Here is an 18,735-nt window from a genome sequence, read left to right as displayed (position 1 = left end):
GTGCAAGCTCCTGTTAATGTTCAACCAATTGGTTCATCTACTACATCTACTGAAGTTGCTGATCAAGAAAAACGGTTGAAGAATAATGAAAAGAGATGCATGAGGGAACTAAGAGGTGCTCTTCCTCCTGTGGTTTATAATTACATTCGTTGTTGTAAAACAGCAAAGGACATCTGGAATACTCTAAAAGAGAAGTATCAAGTTAGCGAAAAGACGAAGATCAACTCTGTGAAGCAATGTCTAGTTGAACTGAAGGAATTCAAACAAAAGGATGCATAAACTCTTGAAAATTACTATGATCGTCTGAATGAGCTTATGTTTCACTGCAATAGGTATGGAATCACTAGGTCTCTCATGGAGTTCAATTTAACTTTCATTATGGGTCTTCGCAAGGAATGGCGAAGTGTGAGCATGATGATTAAGAATCAACAGAGTTTTGATACAACTAAATTGAATGATCTCTACAATCAATTGAAAACACATGAATGTGAAGTTTCAGAAATGTATGAAGAATCAAAACAAAGTATTGGAGGTCCTTTGGCTCTTGTTTCAAAGGTATCAGAAGTTGATGTTAATGAAAAAGATGGTTTAGATAATGAAGGATTTTTTATGAACTCTGATGATGAAGCTGTGGCATTCTACTCAAACAACCGAGTTAAAAAGTTTTTCAAAAAGCCTTTTAATCCAAAAGGAAAGGCTAATGATGCGAAAAGTGGAGTCACAAAAATTGGAGGAGAGGAGAGGAAGATAATGGAGAAAGCTGAAGAGAAACAAAAAGATGCGAAAAAAGTGAAAAAGCTGAAAGGTGACTCAGGAATTTGCTGTCACTACTGCAATGGTGCGAATCACTTCGCAGCTGATTGCATGTTGCGAAAGAAAGAAGAGAAGAAGGAAAAAGTTAAATATGAAGCATACTACTCTGAAAAGATTGAAGAGATACGGGCTAAAACCAAAGGAGTGTCTTTGGTTGCGAAGGGTGAATCTGTTGATGAAAAGAGTGGAATGTATCAGATCTGGTCATCAGGATCTGATGATGAAGAAATGAGGCATCCCACACATGGAGTAATGTTCGCAAGTTTTGAAGATTGCGAAGAGGAAATTTCAGGAAGGTGCTTCGTATCCAAATCCACGGACAAATGACCCTTGACAACACTGGTACGTGCAATACTGTAACGCCCGTAGATCAGGGCTAGTCAATTTAGAGACAATAAGCGTCAAAAATGACTTTTTGATAGAAGATTATTTAGGATGAATAATCCTAAATAAGTTGTAGTATATGTTACAAGGTTTTCGTGCATATAAAGAACGCCAAAATCCGAGTTATAACAAAGAAGTTATGACCTGTCGAAGTTTCGCGACAGAACCGGCACGACACAGCGCGCCGTAAAATGTGAATTTACGTTAGAGCGATATTTAGCCTTAGCAATCTAAACGAGAATCAAAGATCTCGTTGTTGGTATCGAAGCGATAAAAAGTTAGGCGAAAACGGACGTTAGACGAAGAAGTTATGAATTTATAACGAAATTTTCTGTCCCGACCTATTAAAAATAAATAATAAAAATAAAATCAAAATTAGTCGACGGAGTCTAAACGAAAGTCGTAGAGCGTAGTCTCACCTACGCGTGGATATAAATAACGTCGAAAACAGAGTTCGTATGAAGAAGATATGAATTTCCGAAGTTTATTAAATATTTTGTAATTAAATTTAATTGAAAATTCGGAAGCATTATCCGAAGGAGTCACCGGTCTGATCCGAGGTACGCCCCGCGTACTCCGAAGGTGTCGACACTCGCAGCAAGTGGCTCGGATGACGCATACAGTGACGATTTCGGAAGCAGTATGCCCCGCGTACTGCAGTACGCCCTGCGTACTCCGAGGCTCCAGCCTCCTATAAATAGGATCCGAAGGCAGCCGATTCTTTTGTTCATTTCCTCTCTTCTCTCTCCCGTTTTGCATCGTTTTGCATGCCAGAAATATCCCGAAGCCCTGGTATCATACTCGAGCCCCGAGGCAAGTCCCGAGATCCCGAAGATCCCGAGAAGTAGGGATGAGCATATGGACCGGGGAACCGGCCGGAACCGGTACCGGAACCGGAACCGGCACCGGAACCGGAACCCGATGGAACCGGTCGGGCCGGGACCGGTACGTTATTTTTGTGGATTTTTGGAACCGGTGGGAACCGGAACCGATTTAACCGGAACCGGTAGAACCGGCAAAAATCGGTAGAACCGGCAAAAACCGGAACCGTATGATGCTATTTTTCAAGGAGCGGTTCCAACATTTGAAGACATGACAAGAACCGGTAGGAACCGGGAACCGATAGAACCGGAACCGGTAGAACCGCCGGGCCGGTTCGGTTCTTGATTTTGGCCGAAGCCGGTTCCCCGGTCTGGTGCGGTTCGGGCCGGTTCCGGCCGGTTCGGTCCTTTTGCTCATCCCTACCGAGAAGTGCGGTTTCCGAGCCGAAGCTCTACTCGCGAGAAGTTCGATTTTGTGGAGATCTTCCAGATCTACCAAAGAATACTACTTCTGCAAGTTGTAGTGCTGTCCGATCATCTTCCGATCAAGTGAGTGTATACTACCTTTCATAAACACGATAATAATACAAGTATGGTTTGAGTGTATTAAGAATATTGTTGTTTATATGTGTGGGTGTGTAGTTACTTTCTTCTAACACATAAATATGAAGTATTTGCTATGAAATACGTGCTATGTGTTTATATGTTATTTGTCTATTTGAGATGGGCATGGAAATTGGAATTTTATACAGGTGTTAAACGATTTAAACTGTGTAAGTATTTATATCTACAAAATTGTTGGGTAGAACATAGGTAGATGGAAATTGTTGGTGACTATGGAGTTAGCGCCTATTGTATAAACCTTGGCGACGATGTGACTTCGTGCCTATTTGATGAACCTTGGCGACTATGGAGTTAGCGCACGTTGAGTAAACTTTGGCGACTATGGAGTTAGCGCTTGTTGAGTAAACCTTGGCGACTATGGAGTTAGCGCTTGTTAAGTGAACCTTGGTGACTATGGAGTTAGCACCAGATAACTATGGATTTAGTACTTGATAAGTAAGCTTTGGCAGCAATGGAATTCATGCCAAATTTCTTACGAATAAATGAATGAAGGATAGTTGGTTCTTAGGGTAAAACCTTAAGAAGATAATGGGGATGGGTAATTGGGTTGATTGTTTGCTGATTAAATATAATGATTATATTATTGTGGGTTGAAAACCCTATATGCTCACCAGGCTCCCAAGCCCGACCCACTCAGTTTTCTTTTCATTACAGGTAATGGCACAAGGGTATAAGTTGGTGGACTTGACGAGAGATTTTGGATTATAGGTCAGTAGTTAAATAACTATTGTAAGATCTACTTTATATTGTTTATGCTTTTGGTCTGTAACGAACATGACATCCCGAGTTTTTATTATTTAATGAAAATACATTCTTTTCGAGAAATGTTTTGATAAATGGTTATCATATTTTATTTTGGGAACAAATTCCGCAACCGTTTTCTTTAAATGATCACTCTGATTTATAAAATAAAGCATAAACAAATCGGTCTTTTCTGGCCGTGAAATTGGGGATGTCACAAATACTTGAATCTTTTAATATTCCTTTATCTGCTTATGATGCTGAAATTGTTTCATTTGATGATATCGTGGCTTATTTTGATTATGTTATTGTGTCTGCTAGTACTGAAGCTCAAAAATTAAATTTGCAACTAGGTGAGACACGGAGAGAATTAGAAATAAAGAGGAGCAGAGTATAAAAACTTGAAATGCAGATCAAAAATATAGATTGTGATATGAATAATCTTACAAATGATGTTAGGTTGTTACTAGCACAAAGGAACATATATTGTAATTCTGCCAAACGATTGTATGCAAAATTAACCGCTTTACATCATTCTTCTGACATTAGCAAAGAACAACATAGGAAACTTTTACCTTTTCTTGAGTATGAACGTGAAAAAGTTGATGTTGTTTCTTATGATTGCGAAAGTACAATTGCTCAATTTGACAAAATACCTGATGATAGATATTCATACGGTATTGTCAAAATTGATGAATTTCTGAATGCTGATGATTTGGTTAACATTGTCAATGAAAGTTTGACAAAGAGTGAACAAGTGAAAATCTTAAAGAAAACAGAAAATTCAACTCTTGCCTCACAATTCAATTATGCTGATATTGATGAAAATTCAGATAATGTGAGTGAAATCAGTGAGATAGAAAAGGAAGAAGAGGTTGATTATTCTCAATTGTCAATCATTAATATCACATATAAGATCAAAGGTAAAGAAATAATAGTTGATTCGATAGTAGATGATGAAATTGATAAACCTTCCACTTCGCAACATTGTAAGTTTGATAATGTGGAAGTTGAAAGCTGGAAATCTGATGATCCTGATGAGAACAAAGAAGAAAAGAAAGATTCAAATGAAACACCTCAACGAGTTGTGGTTGATCAAGTGTTTGAGAATACAAAAGAATTTGACAAAATTTTAAATAACAAAGGCGCACATTATTTGGAAACCAACACTGTGGTATATCCAAATTTTGTATGCACTGATAAAACTATTTTTCCAAATCAAGTTTCTGTCACTACTGGAAATGCTGAGAAAGTTCATCCTGAATTCAACAAAATGATTGAAAAAGATAATCTAAGGTCAACCACAGAAGGTTTTTTCGCAAATCAAAACACAGAAGCAAACAATTTAACTCAAAATTCTTATGTGTTTCAAAAACAAAAATCATTACAAAAATGGGTGGTTAAAGGTTACAAACCAAACAAAATTTTTGAAAAAGTTGAAAAATCAAAGGCTGAAGTGAAATTAAATTCTCATGAATTCAAATTGATGGTTGGAAATTATTCAACAGAAAATAATGTTTCAAAAAGAAAAGCAAGAAAAGCAATTTTCTGGCAAGTTGTGTCTAATGACAAACCAATAGCTGAAAAAGAACAAATTTCAAAAACAACATCATCAAAATTTCAAAGCAAAAATAAACAAACAGATTCAAGTTTTCATAAACCAATAAATTCTGTTGACAAAATTCCATATATTCGCAAATATGACAACAATCGAAAATTTGAGAATTCGCAAAAATTTGCAAATAATCAAAAGTTTCAAAATGTTGGCAAATTCACGAATAATTCATCAAGTTTGAAAAATTCAACTCAAGCAAAAGTGAAATTTTCACCAAAACAACCAAATTTTCCAAATCCTTTAGTCTCAAAACCGACCAAAGTTTCATATACAAAAGGAAAATCTGATGTAAGTATGATCAATCGTTGGTTTGAAGGGAAAGGAAGAAAATATCAAAGTGGGATGTTTTCAGAGCAACAAATCAAGAATGCATTTGATAAGTTCGCAAATAACTCTTCCACTGCTAGTTCAACATCTCATAATTCGCAAATTCTAGTTCAAAAATGGAAACCAGTTATCAAAAATGCGAATGTTGTGAAGGATGAGATTACAATCAATGGAAATCCAAAACTATTGAACGATTATATCTCAATATCTAGATCTGATGATGTTGATATAATGGATTCTGTCACAAACAAAGTGAAAACATGGTTTTTAAATTCAAAGAATTTGTTTCATTCTACTAATGATGGACCCAACAAGTCTTGGGTTCCTAAATTCTTTCAATAAATGCAGGTGATGTGTGACGAGCAATATAATACGAAATGGTATATTGATAGTGGTTGCTCTCGTCATATGACTGGAAGAAAGGAAAACTTGCGAGATTATAGAAGTTTGGAAAATGCTGGAGTAGTCAAATTTGGGAATAATCACAAGTGTCAAGTGAAAGGCTATGGGAAAGTCACAAATGGAAAATTCACTGTGAACAGAGTTGCTTATGTTGAAAAACATAATTCGATAAGCGTGTCACAACTTGTTGTTGGTACTGGAAATCAAGTTATATTTAATGAAGAAGGAAGTATCATTTCAAATGCGAAGTCAAATGAAATACTTCTCAAATCCAAAAGATACTGTGATATGTTTACACTGGACATTAAACCAATTATAGGAAAACCTGATGTGTGTTTACTATCAAAAGCATCTAATGATCTCAGTTGGCTTTGGCATAGAAGATTGTCACACTTGAACTTTCGAAATATTAATAAACTTGTCACTGAAGATTTAGTTCGAGGGTTACCAGTACTAAAATTTGACAATGATTCTTTGTGTGCAGCTTGTGAACAAGGAAAACAACATCGAAAAGGTCATCCAATTGTGATAAATTCAAAAATCGTAGAACCATTGGAACTTTTTCACATTGACTTATGTGGACCGTCGACTGTTGCAACAATCAATAAAAAGCGGTATATTTTAGTTGTTGTAGATGATTTCTCTCGATTCACATGGGTGTTTTTTCTCAAGTTGAAATATGAAGTTGCTCAGACGATGATTGATTTTATCAAAAAGATTGAACTTAGTCTGAAGAAGAATGTACGAAAAATTAAAAGTGATAATGGTTCTGAGTTTAAAAATCAAACTCTTGATATTTTTTCACAAGCAAATGCATTTCGCATAATTTCTCATCACCTTATACTCCACAACAAAATGGTGTTGTTGAAAGAAGAAATCGATCTCTATGCGAAGCAGCCAGGACCATGTTAACATATGCGAATCTACCTCAATATCTTTGGGCAGAAGCAGTGTCCACTGCATGTTTTACTCATAATCGATCATTCATTCATCGAAGATTGAATGTTACTCCATATGAAATAATCAATAATCGGAAACCTAATGTAAAATTCTTTCATGTTTTTGGTTGCAGGTGCTTTATCACGAATCTCAAAGATAATTTGTCCAAGTTCCAAGCTAAAGCTGATGAAGGCATATTCTTAGGATATTCACATAATTCAGTTGCATACAGAGTGCTTAATAAAAGAACCAGAAAAGTTGAAGAAACTTTCAATTTAATGTTTGATGATTACTATCTTAAACAAATGGATAGTAAATTTGAAAATAAATCAATACTTGTGGATTCAAATACTCAAATTGATAATTCTGAAATCAATGATTTTGATTATGACTTAATTTTTGGAATTCCTGACAGGGCAATTGACGCAAAAAATAATGCTCCTGATAATCAAACATCAGAATCCTCAAAACATACTGATGATTCAACAATAAATACAACATCGATAACTTGTGAAAGTACGACTGATATTCGTATGGAGGAGGAAAATACGAGTATTCATGAAGATAGTCAGCCAACTTTCGAGGGGGAGAATGAAATTATAAATCATCAAGTTGAGGGGGAGCATTCGCAGAATCAACAGGAACATCATTTTGAGGAGGAGCATCAAGATGAAGATCATGTTGATGGGGAGCATGATGAAACAGAGACAATGAATCTTGATGAAAATGATGAGTTTCATGAACTAAATGATAACTTTTCTGTTGCAGGATTTGAAAATAAAGATATGTATGAAGATGCACCATTAGAATTTGATCCTAATTTTCCACCACTTGAAAAATGGACAAGAAATCATCCAAAAGAACAAGTAATTGGTAATCCACAAGATGGTGTGTTGACTAGAGCTCAAATTCGTGCGAAAAATGAGGTACTGAATGCGAACCAAGAACTATGTATGTTTAATGTTTTTATTTCGAAAATAGAGCCAAAGACAGTAAAGGATGCTATGGAACACTCAGATTGGGTTGTTGCTATGCAATCTGAACTGGCTGAATTTGAACGAAACAAGGTTTGGAGATTAGTTACTAAACCTTCTGATCAAGGTTGTCAAAATCGCGATCCTGATCGTAGGATCGCACGATCCTACGATCCTAGGTATTGAAAACGATCCAGATCGTATAGGGATCGTATTTAAGGTAGGATCGGGACTGGGATCGTAAGATCGCATATGGGATCGTAGGATCGGGATCCGATCCGATCCTACTCTCCATTGAAAATTGGATTTTCTCTTTACCGCTTACTCGCTTAGGCTTATTCTCCTTTCTCGATTACACGATCAGATATCATTCAAACAGAAACGAGAAGTCGAGAAGTGTAACATTTTAACCCTAGAATTGTTTCCCACTTTCCCTTCTTCTTCTTATTTTGACGAACTGATGAATCATTGACGGACGCCGACTCTGAACAAATCGGACTCAAAGAACACGCAAAAGGTTAGTAACTTAGTGTCGACTGTTCAACTTCAACAATTGTGTGAGTTCCGATTTTGCTTCTACATAAACTTTATGGGTATGAGATTTCTTTTTTTTTCTGTCAATTTTGATCGCACATGATAATATGATTTTGCTTAAATATAAATTGAACTCGGTAGTCAGTACTCAGTACATTGCTCAGAATTCTACCTTATTCTTTACAAGTTAGTTGACTGTGGGACACAAGCTATTACAACAGAGAACAGAGCATGATATTTGCGACTTTCTTCCCCTTTTTTGTTCCAAGAATTGTCACGAAAGCATGATATTCGGTTTTTTTACTTCAATTTCATGTCACAGTAAAAGAGAAGTAGTTTTGGTAGGTTCGTGTCTTTGTTTGCATGTGCTTGATACATTTATTTATAGCCACATGGGTTTAGTGCTTCAGGACTTGTACTGTACAACCAGCTTCATGACTTGATACATTTCTTTGTTTGCATGGAACTTGCTTCATGACAGGTGTTCTTCAAAAAAAGAAGTAATTAGTCATTTACTTTATAACCAAAAAATGTCTCTTTCCATTCGATATGTCAAAAAAAGCTTATCAGGTTTTTTACATGATATCTGTTTCTTTTCTTCACTTTAATGTCATGGTAGCATAAAGCCATTTACTAAATTATTTGTTTCAACTTTCCAACTTTGATTCAATTTTTGTATAACAATTATGTTTTTTTTTTATTTCAGACATCATGGAGAGTAGTTATGGATCAGCTCCAACAACTACTTCTGCACCTTCAACAACTAGTAAAATGAGAAAAAATGCTAGTGGGGCCAGAACTGATCCTGGTTGGAAGCATGGTTTAGATATGCATGATCGGAAAGTCAAGTGTAAATTTTGTAACTCTGTATGCTCTGGTGGGATTTTCAGATTCAAACATCACTTAGCTCGCACACGTAATAATGTCGCGCCTTGTGATAAAGTTCCCGAAAATGTTAGGCTCGAATTTTGTCGGTTATTAGAAGAGAATGATATGGTAACAAAGAAAAAGAGAGGTGCCTTTTCAACCAGTGAAGATGATGAGGTCTATGAGAGGCAAGCTAGAGGAAGTAACTTGGAAAACAATGTAACGAAAAAAGGAAAGGTTCAAAGCACAATGAATTCTATTTTCAAGAAGGAAGAACGTGAAAGAGTTTGCCAACAAATTGCAAGGTTTTTCTACACAAGTGCCATCCCTTTTAACTGTGTAAAAAATCCCGAGTTTCGAAAAATGATTGAAATGATTGGTGAATTTGGGAGAGGCCTTAATCCTCCTTCTTACCATGAAATACGAGTCACAATGTTGAAAAAGGAAGTTGATTACACCAAATCATTAATGGAAGATTACAAAAAGGAGTGGAAGAAGACCGGTTGCACACTTATGAGTGATGGATGGAGTGATCGAAAAAACCGGTCAATATGTAATTTTCTTGTAAATAGTCCTAGAGGAACTATATTTTTAGCATCAATCGACACATCTGACATTATCAAGACGAAGGAGAAAGTATTTGCAATGTTAGATGACTTTGTTGAAAAAATAGGTGAAGAAAATGTGGTTCAGGTGGTCACGGATAATGCTGCTAACTATAAGGCTGCTGGGGAGATGTTGATGCAAAAGAGAAAGAAGCTGTTTTGGACACCATGTGCAGCTCATTGTATAGATCTAATGTTGGAGGATTTTGAGAAAAAGATTGAAGAACATAAGGTGACAATTACAAAGGGAAGAAAGATAACAAGTTTCATCTATAATAGGTGACAATTGGTTCTTAACTTATTTATTTTTTATATACGTTATTTTATTAATTATAAGTTATAATCTATAACAAGTTTAATTTATTATAGGTCACGACTAATTTGCTTGTTGAAAGAGTTTACAAAAGGGAAAGAGCTCCTTAGGCCTGGAGCAACTAGATTTGCCACATCTTATCTTACACTTGGTCGCTTGTTTGAGCTGAAAAGTGCATTGATCTCATTTTTTGCATCTGAAAAATGGTTGTCTACTAACTATGCAAGTACTGACACCGGAAAAGATGTTGAGGATATAGTTATGGACACTGCAGGATTTTGGTCATCAGTTATCACATGCCTTAGGGCTGCAAAACCCTTAATGAAGGTTCTTCGATTGGTTGATTCAGATTCTAAACCAGCTATGGGCTTCATTTACCAAGCCATGGTAAATGCAAAGAAAGAAATTAAAGCAAACTTCAAAGATATCCAAACAAGGTAATTTTTTTTTGCTTATTTGTTTATATTTTTCAGAATTATTTTTAGACCAACAACTCATATATTTTACATATATTTTCAGGTATGTACCTATTTATGATATCATTGATGATAGATGGTATAATCAGATGAATAGGGCACAACATGTGGCGGGTTATTACTTGAACCCACAGATGCAATATAGTGATGATTTTGAGAATAATGGTTGGATCAAAAGTGGATTGTACATGTGCCTAGAAAGAATATGTGGTGCTGATGAGAACCTAGCGAAGACGATTGATTGTCAGTTTGATCAATTCACTAATGCAAGAGGTCACTTTGGTCTTAATGTAGCTAAGCTAACAAGGAAAGAAAAATCACCGGTTGATTGGTGGGATTCCTATGGAGATGACACGCCCGAGTTGAAAAATTTTGCAATGAGAATTTTGAGCTTGACATGTTCTTCATCTGGTTGTGAAAGGAATTGGAGTGCCTTTGAGATGGTAACTTATAAGTAACAAGTAACGACATTATGTTTTATTGTTACTTTATTTATATCATTATCTAATTTTTTGGGTTTTCTTTATGTCGTATATAGGTACATTCTAAGAGAAGAAACCGACTACAACAACAAAAGATGAATGATCTTGTGTATGTTATGTACAATTTGAAGCTGAATGGAAGAGATGAAAATAAAGGAAAGGGGCATGATGGACTTGAGACATTAAATCTTGATGATGTTAGTTCTGACGATGAATGGATTACTGAAGAACCGTCTTCTATTCATGATGTAAATGATGATGATGATTTTCTTGAAAGGGCTATAAGAGATCAATTGTGTGAGTTATTCTTTTATTCTATTATTTTAAAACTAGAAATGATAGTTTTTACTTTTTGTTAAATATGTCATGTTTACATTTAATTGCAGGTGCGGGTGATCGAAGAGATTTAGGAGAAGATATTTTGGATTTAGAAGAGGAAGATGATTTGGATGCACAATTTGTTATGTTAGACTAGATTAAATGGTATTTGTGTTGACTAATATTTTGAATTTAGAGGAGGATGATGATCTGGATGTAGTACTTTTTGTTATCTTATACTAGATTAAATGGTAGTTGTGTTGTGACCAATGTTTTGAACTTTTTATAGTTTTAGAATGGAAAACTTGGTGTTGGAGATATTTTTTATTTAAAATTATGTTTTTTTGTGGGATCTTAGGATCTCGATCCCGATCTTACGATCCCGATCTTGTAAACCCAAAAACGATCCTACGTAGGATCCCGATCCTGACAACCTTGCTTCTGATGTTTCAATTGTCGGATTAAAATGGATTTTTAAAAACAAAACCGACAAAGATGGCAATATTATTCGAAATAAAGCTAGGCTAGTGGTTAAAGGTTATTCGCAACAAGAAGGGATAGACTATGAAGAAACATTTGCACCTGTTGCAAGACTTGAAACGGTTCGCATATTTTTAGCCTATGCAGCTCACAAAGACTTTGATGTTTATCAAATGGATGTTAAATGTGCATTCTTAAATGGAGAACGAGAAGAAACAGTGTATGTTGAACAACCACCAGGATTTATAAGCAATGAACATCCTAATCATGTATACATCCTAGATAAGGTTGTATATGGATTAAAACAAGCACCAAGAGCCTGGTACGCAACACTTACAAATTTCTTGAAACAATCCAAATTTAAACAAGGATTAGTTGACCCCACATTATTTCGCAAGAAAGTTGGGTGTCATCTAATGCTTGTTCAAATTTATGTTGATGATATTATCTTTGGCTCAACTGATCCAACATTGTCAATTGAATTTGAAAATCTAATGAAAAGTCAGTTTGAAATGAGCATGATGGGAAAAATTCATAATTTTCTTGGCTTAAACATAAGACAAAACAAGGATGGAATCTTAATCAATCAAGAAAAATATACGAAGAATTTGCTTGAAAAGTTTGGAATGTCTAATAGCACGAAACTCAGAGTACCAATGGCAGTATGTCACACCCCCAAACCAAGGATGGCGGAAACGTCCAGGGGTGGAGGACTTCATGTACAGTATCACAACAACGTGTATAATAGTGCCCAAAGTAAATACAACCATCATAAATATAATTGAAAAAGTTACACCAAGTATATGTTTACATGTTTCAAAATCAATTACATTATGATGACAAAAATAAATTGCTGACGGTTTAACGTCCCATCCTCAAAGCGCTGAAGTTTTCCTGTTTCACTGATTTCCTGAGAATACAAGTAGTTTTGAAAGAGTGTCAACAATTAAGTTGGTGAGTTCATAAGAGTTTTGTTTGGAGTAGAAACCGTTTTCCTTATAAAATCGATAGAGTTGATTTCCAGAAAATCCAATATTTTCTTAGCTAAGTGTAAATAGAATATTCCTATATGATGTATTAATGAACCCTAGATTGACCCGTAGATTTCCCCTATAATCGTCCAGCGTATATATGTTATAGAAGATTTAAGTTAGATAAAACGTTGAATATAGTGGGTCTGCCCTAGGTCCACAACCCAACGAGGAACAGGAGATGAGGCGGGCACCACCAATTCTAAGCCAATCCAGACTAAATTCTTGTATGACTCAAGCATATACGCTCAACGATTATAGTTGAAGTCTAACAATGCGAAAGTTTAATGTGGACTTAAATCCAAAAACCGGAACCAATCCTAGTGTAGTGAACGAAATAGTAATAGTGACTGTGAACATAAACTATACATATCATAGTTCATCGGATAGTGATAGTGACTAGTGAACATGAACTATGCATAATATAGTTTACCAAAAGTGGTGGTGATGGTGAATATAACCTATACATATCATAGTTCATCGGATAGTAATAGTGATTAGTGAACATGAACTATGCATATTATAGCTTATCAAAAGTGGTGGTGAATTCCTTTCTTGTAATTAAGTTCATTGGGTAGATGAAACCTAAACTATACCTATTATAGTTTATCACTTTGTTTGTAATATATATATATATATATATATGCCATAACTATACCGGTTATAACTAGCGTGTTCGTTTGTGGGGGTATAATGGCTTATCTATGCTTATTATAGTTTATCATAATTATTCATAGTGGTAATAACTCTTTTGTATGTGTAAAACCTTTAATAATGTGTTTGTATTGTAAAATAACCCTAAACTATACCTATTATAGTTTATTAATTATTTGTGTGGGTAGTGAGCATAAGCCTTACTTGTCATAGTTTACTAATGTTTATATTTTAATGGATATAGCCTTGTACTATCATTTATATATTTACCATACTTGTGGAGGTATAAATCCATTTGTTTTCTGATGTATGTCTATATAAGAATACAAAATTGCCATATATTGCAACAACACATAATCAAATAATGATGTATACCTTGCTCAACATGTTACAAGGTGAAATGAAATTTATAGTGTTTTTCTGTTAATAACCTTTTCTGTAACTGTTATTGGTAAATTTGTAGAAAAATCATAAAATGTCCAAATCAAGTTCTGCAACTTCTGAGAGTTTGGAAAATGAGTCTAGTTTGTTCATAATTTTTATTATAATTTTTAATGACCTCTTACTTGTGTGAAAAAGTCCATAATCACAGACTGGTCCGGATTGATGTTTGAAATGATAGGCAGTTTTGTAAAAATCACCATAAATTGTAGAAAAATCGTATGGAGATGTGCAAGTAGTCATTTTAAAGCTAAGAAGTGGAACTACATGCACCTAAAACAGTTTTGAAAACAAAAATGTTTAATATGTCCAAAACAGTCCGTGAATGGAGTTGAACTTTTCTGATGAAGGCTGTTAGAAAAGTGAAGTTATGTTCTTAGTGTTTTAACTTGTATTCCCCCCCTAAAAACTTGAGAAAACATGAAAATATGGGGGTATGAACTCACCTTAAGTGTTTTCAGTAGATGATTGTTGTGGAATGGAGGTATTTAACTCAAGAACACTTGGAGATGCCTTGAAGATTTTTTAGAATCTAGCATCATAGTTATGGAGTTTGTATAAGCTATCAATGTTTTGAGTAGAATGAAGTGTAAAAATCACAAGGAGGATGAATTACACTTACCAAGAGTGGAAGAACACTTGATGATCAGCCTTGGGATCTTGAATTAGAGAGAAAAGTTGGAGAGAAAAGTTGGAGTTGGATCTTTGGTGGAATGAGAGTGATTGAAAGAAAATGAGGAGAGAGGTTGAGTATTCAGCTCTCAAAAACGTGGGAAAGAGTGATGATTGAGTGGAAAGGACATTGATGTGACCTAGGTAAGGTGGGGAGGGGCTGGTCATAGAGTGGGTGTGAGAGTGGTTGCTTGAGTCATAAAGTAAAGCAAAGTCAACACTCCACCTCTTTGTACTTTACCCACTTGCTTTTATTATTTAAATAAAGATTTTTATGAAAATATGATTAAATTGTGAATATTTAGGGTTTATTATGTTAAAATATGATTTTGGGTGAAAACCTCGCGTTAAAATAATTAAAAACGGACCTTAAACGCAAAACTACGCGAAAACCGGGAGAAAATGAGTTCCCAGCGAGACCTCTCGGTCCTAGGCCGAGGTTCGGTCAGGATGGTGCTGATTCGGAAGCGAGAGGCTGAGCCAGAAGAAGGAACGAGGGCGATGGGCTCGGTCCGAAGGTCAGAAGCGAGGGTCAGAAGCGAATGAACTGTAGTGAACAGTACCTTCGGTTCGGTTAGTGAACAGTACCTTCGGTTCGGTTAGTGAACAGTAACTTCGGTTCGGTTCCTCTTCATCAGAAGGTTCGGTTCCTAAGAGGGGTTTCGGTTCCTTAAGTCCGTTTTTCGCTTAGACTTCCGTTTTTGGGCTGTTTTCGCCAAATTCGAGGGTCGGGATGCCCCGAGTGATTATAGAAAGTTGGGAGAGATTTCGAGAGAGATTTGAGAGAGATTCCACATACTTAGAGAGATTTGGGAGAGATTTGACATTCTTGGAGAGATTTCTCATACAAAGAGAGATTTGGGAGAGATTTCACATACTTAGAGAGATTTGGGAGAGATTTGACATTCTTGGGAGAGATTTCACATACTTAGAGAGATTTGGAAGAGATTTGACATTCTTGGAGAGATTTCTCATACAAAGAGAGATTTGGGAGAGATTTCACATACTTAGAGAGATTTGGGAGAGATTTGACATTCTTGGAGAGATTTCTCATACAAAGAGAGATTTGGGAGAGATTTCACATACTTAGAGAGATTTGGGAGAGATTTGACATTCTTGGAGAGATTTCTCATACAAAAAGAGATTTGGGAGAGATTTCACATACTTAGAGAGATTTGGGAGAGATTTCACATACTTAGAGAGATTTGGGAGAGATTTGACATTCTTGGGGAGATTTCTCATACAAAGAGAGATTTGGGAGAGATTTCACATACTTAGAGAGATTTGACATTCTTGGGGAGATTTCTCATACAAAGAGAGATTTGGGAGAGATTTCACATACTTAGAGAGATTTGGGAGAGATTTCTGATAAGAAGAGATGGAGTGAACACGATTGAGAGAGGTTTCATTGGTGACCTTTTTGAGTGTCCGGCTTCGCACTGCAAGGTCCGTAAACCCCGTTAAGCCTTGTTTGAGGATCTTGCATACTCCCGATGAGTATGTAACATTGTTTTATCGGTTTGGCTCTCCACGTACCACCGTTTTAGGTTAAGGAGATCTAGATGTACGCACTTTTTGATTTATGATCTCTCATTAGAATAGAGAGTTGTTTAGAAATTACTTAACGTAAACTCTAGTACTCACGGCAAATTGAGTTGACCGGTTTGACTTGTTGACTTTAGTTGACTTTGACTTGACTGAAAATTGACGGTTGTCACATCATCCCCCCGTTAGAGGGAATTTCGTCCCGAAATTTGAAATCAGGCAAGGAGTTTGTGAATGACTAAGGTCGGCTCTACATTATTTTGATTCTGACTAAGAGATGAGTTATTATACATGAAAACTTAGCTTATACACATTATGATATAACCAATACTGGGCGGATAGTAAAATGTGTGATTCTACTTTAGTTTCACATCCCAACGAGGAAAAGAAACTAAGTCAGAATTCTCACATTCTATTATCTACCAGGTATTCGTTATATATAACTGGGGAATGTATAAGTGAGGAAATCATAACAAATAACATTCTTAGTAATCCTTCTTAATGAATTAGAGTTCCTAGTCAGGGCTATCATTGAACCTAGATGTATTTCAACCGTTCACCTATAGAGTAGAAGTATGTTCTCGAAGGTTTGACCTACATCCCTATGATGCAGTCCCATTACGGAGTCGAAGTAAATTCATAGAATGGTCTCATGACGGCCTTGGAATTTCTTATTGATTATGCTCTCAGTTTAATCCTTGGCATTACTACTATGCATGCTTTAATTGATGCTAGACTTAATCAAATAAAGAAATTTGGAATTTAGTCGTCGATGTCAGAAACACATACTGATGTTTGCAGGCAGTTCCGGGGTGGTCTCTCCTTCGGTGATCGCAAGCACCCTTCCACCACCACTGGCATCTCTTGCTCTTGGGCAGTTCCTTTTAAAGTGGCCTGTTTCTCCACATTTGTAACAGGCTGGGCTTACTCCAGAGCCGGGGAACTGGTTGATGGGTCGTACCGGTGCCCTACAGAAACGGGTAGTGTGCTCTTTCCTATTACAGTTCATGCAATGCAATTCTCTACAAGCCCCAGTGTGATGGAAGCTACACTTGTTACATTTCGGAAGGGTTCCAGCGTATTGTTTCATGGGAGTTGGCGTGGTGAGGGTTGTGGCAGCATGAACATCAAAAATTGGCGTGGTTGTCGTAGTGTCATGGCTGGCACGATGGTCGATGAGTTGTTGTGCCAACTCCTTGGCGCTGTCGAAGGTAGTTGGTCTGGAGGCCAATACACTATCATGAATCTGGGATGATAGCCCCCAAAGGTATCGTTCTACCTTTTTCTCCTCTGGGGTGACCATTATAGGACAGAGGAGTGCTAGGTCATTGAATCGGGCAGTATAAGCTTCGAGATCCGTCCCTGACATCTTGAGATTCCAGAGTTCTTCTTCGAGTTTTTGTATTTCTCCCCTCGGGCAATACTCCTTTAACATCAACGCTTTTAAGTTTTCCCAGCCTATGGAGTTAGCCACTGCAGGAGTAAGTGACTTAACTCGGCCATTCCACCAAGTAAGAGCTTTTCTTGTGAAAGTGAATGCCGCATACTTGACTTTGCTCGCTTCGGGACAAGCACAGATTTCGAAGACTGCTTCGGTCCTTTCAAACCATTGCATCAGCGCGATGACGCCCCCGCTTCCGTCGAAAGGATCGGGTTTGCCATTCGTGAAGTCTTTGTAAGAACACTCCTTAGTACGCCCTGTGTTGTCCCCCTGATTCGAGTTAGTATTCCCAGATCCGAAGCCGCCGGAACCATTTGTACCCATTTGCGACATTGCTGCCGCCACGGCTGCTGTTACGGCAGCTTGAAACATTATGGGATCAAACTGCGGAGGGGGCGGTGCTGTGCTTCCGGAGGGTCTGGACTTTTTCTTTGACGGCATAGTCCTGTCATAAGTTGGTAGAGACGAACAAACAATAAGTTTTTTTTTTATTTTTTTTATTTTTTTATTTTTTTTTATAGTAGTGACAAGTCGGATGTTATCAAGCCAGACTTGTCTGTTCTGACTAAAAAGTATTTTGCATGTGATTCATAACAGAGCCCCTATGAATGAATTTTAGTGGTAGTGACTCAAATGCAACTTGTGATTTGTTTCGCCTGGTCCCTTCCTAGAATCACTTGGTATATATTAAGAATTTCTTGGAGTTACCATATGTAAATTGTTTGTAATATAGGGTTCGAGGAAAATAGGTCTACATCTCATTAACGTAAGGAGAATTTTGGGCAATGCTACGGTTCTCTTGAATAGTGTAGTCTCCGGATTCTGAAGGATTCGAATGTCTCCATTTAACAGCCTAGGTTGGTCGTGTTCTTTGCTCCAGGTTTCCAAGCACTCTACCCAAGGAGGCGTCGGGCCTTAAAAAACCGGACGAGTGATAGGATTTGGAACAAGAGCCATCAGGGTAGGTTCTCCATTTCAGGGTCGGAGTCAGAACCATCAGCAAAGCCTTCAGCTTAGTGACCATCCAAAGGGATCTGGTAATCATTCACTGGCTCCTCTCCGAGCCATTCAGTATTGCAGTGGTTAGGGTAGTATGGGTCGTCGTGGGGATGGAATTCAGCCATGATATCTTCGCGAGAAATGGGGATATAAGAAATAACTAAGTAGACATACTAATTAGATAATTATAAGATGATCTTTATCAGGTACATCAATATATTGTTTAGTGCATACTGG

At 36.7% G+C, this 18,735-nt stretch overlaps 1 protein-coding gene across 1 annotated transcript; it reads left to right on the top strand.

The window, feature by feature from the left end:
* Positions 1-750: 750 nt before the first annotated feature.
* LOC111903477 (uncharacterized) lies at positions 751-11,551 on the top strand. Its single transcript, XM_052766291.1, has 6 exons — positions 751-805; positions 8,881-9,925; positions 10,016-10,396; positions 10,479-10,878; positions 10,974-11,214; positions 11,304-11,551. The coding sequence occupies exons 1-6, from the start codon at positions 751-753 to the stop codon at positions 11,390-11,392; spliced, it is 2,211 nt and encodes a 736-aa protein (XP_052622251.1). The 3' UTR covers positions 11,393-11,551.
* The last annotated feature ends 7,184 nt before the right edge of the window (positions 11,552-18,735 follow it).

The sequence above is a fragment of the Lactuca sativa genome, chromosome 8 (assembly GCF_002870075.4).
Source record: "Lactuca sativa cultivar Salinas chromosome 8, Lsat_Salinas_v11, whole genome shotgun sequence".
Lineage (NCBI taxonomy): Eukaryota > Viridiplantae > Streptophyta > Magnoliopsida > Asterales > Asteraceae > Lactuca > Lactuca sativa.
The sequence above is the reverse complement of the archived record's forward strand: the minus strand, read 5'-3'. Positions and strand labels throughout refer to the sequence as shown.

Bases quoted from the DNA above. Each gene is read 5' to 3' on its own strand.
- LOC111903477 (XM_052766291.1), top strand. From the start codon at position 751: ATGGAGAAAGCTGAAGAGAAACAAAAAGATGCGAAAAAAGTGAAAAAG. The intron at 9,926-10,015 runs GTGACAATTGGT...AATTTATTATAG, and splicing joins ACAAGTTTCATCTATAATAG to GTCACGACTAATTTGCTTGT. The intron at 10,397-10,478 runs GTAATTTTTTTT...ATATATTTTCAG, and splicing joins TTCAAAGATATCCAAACAAG to GTATGTACCTATTTATGATA.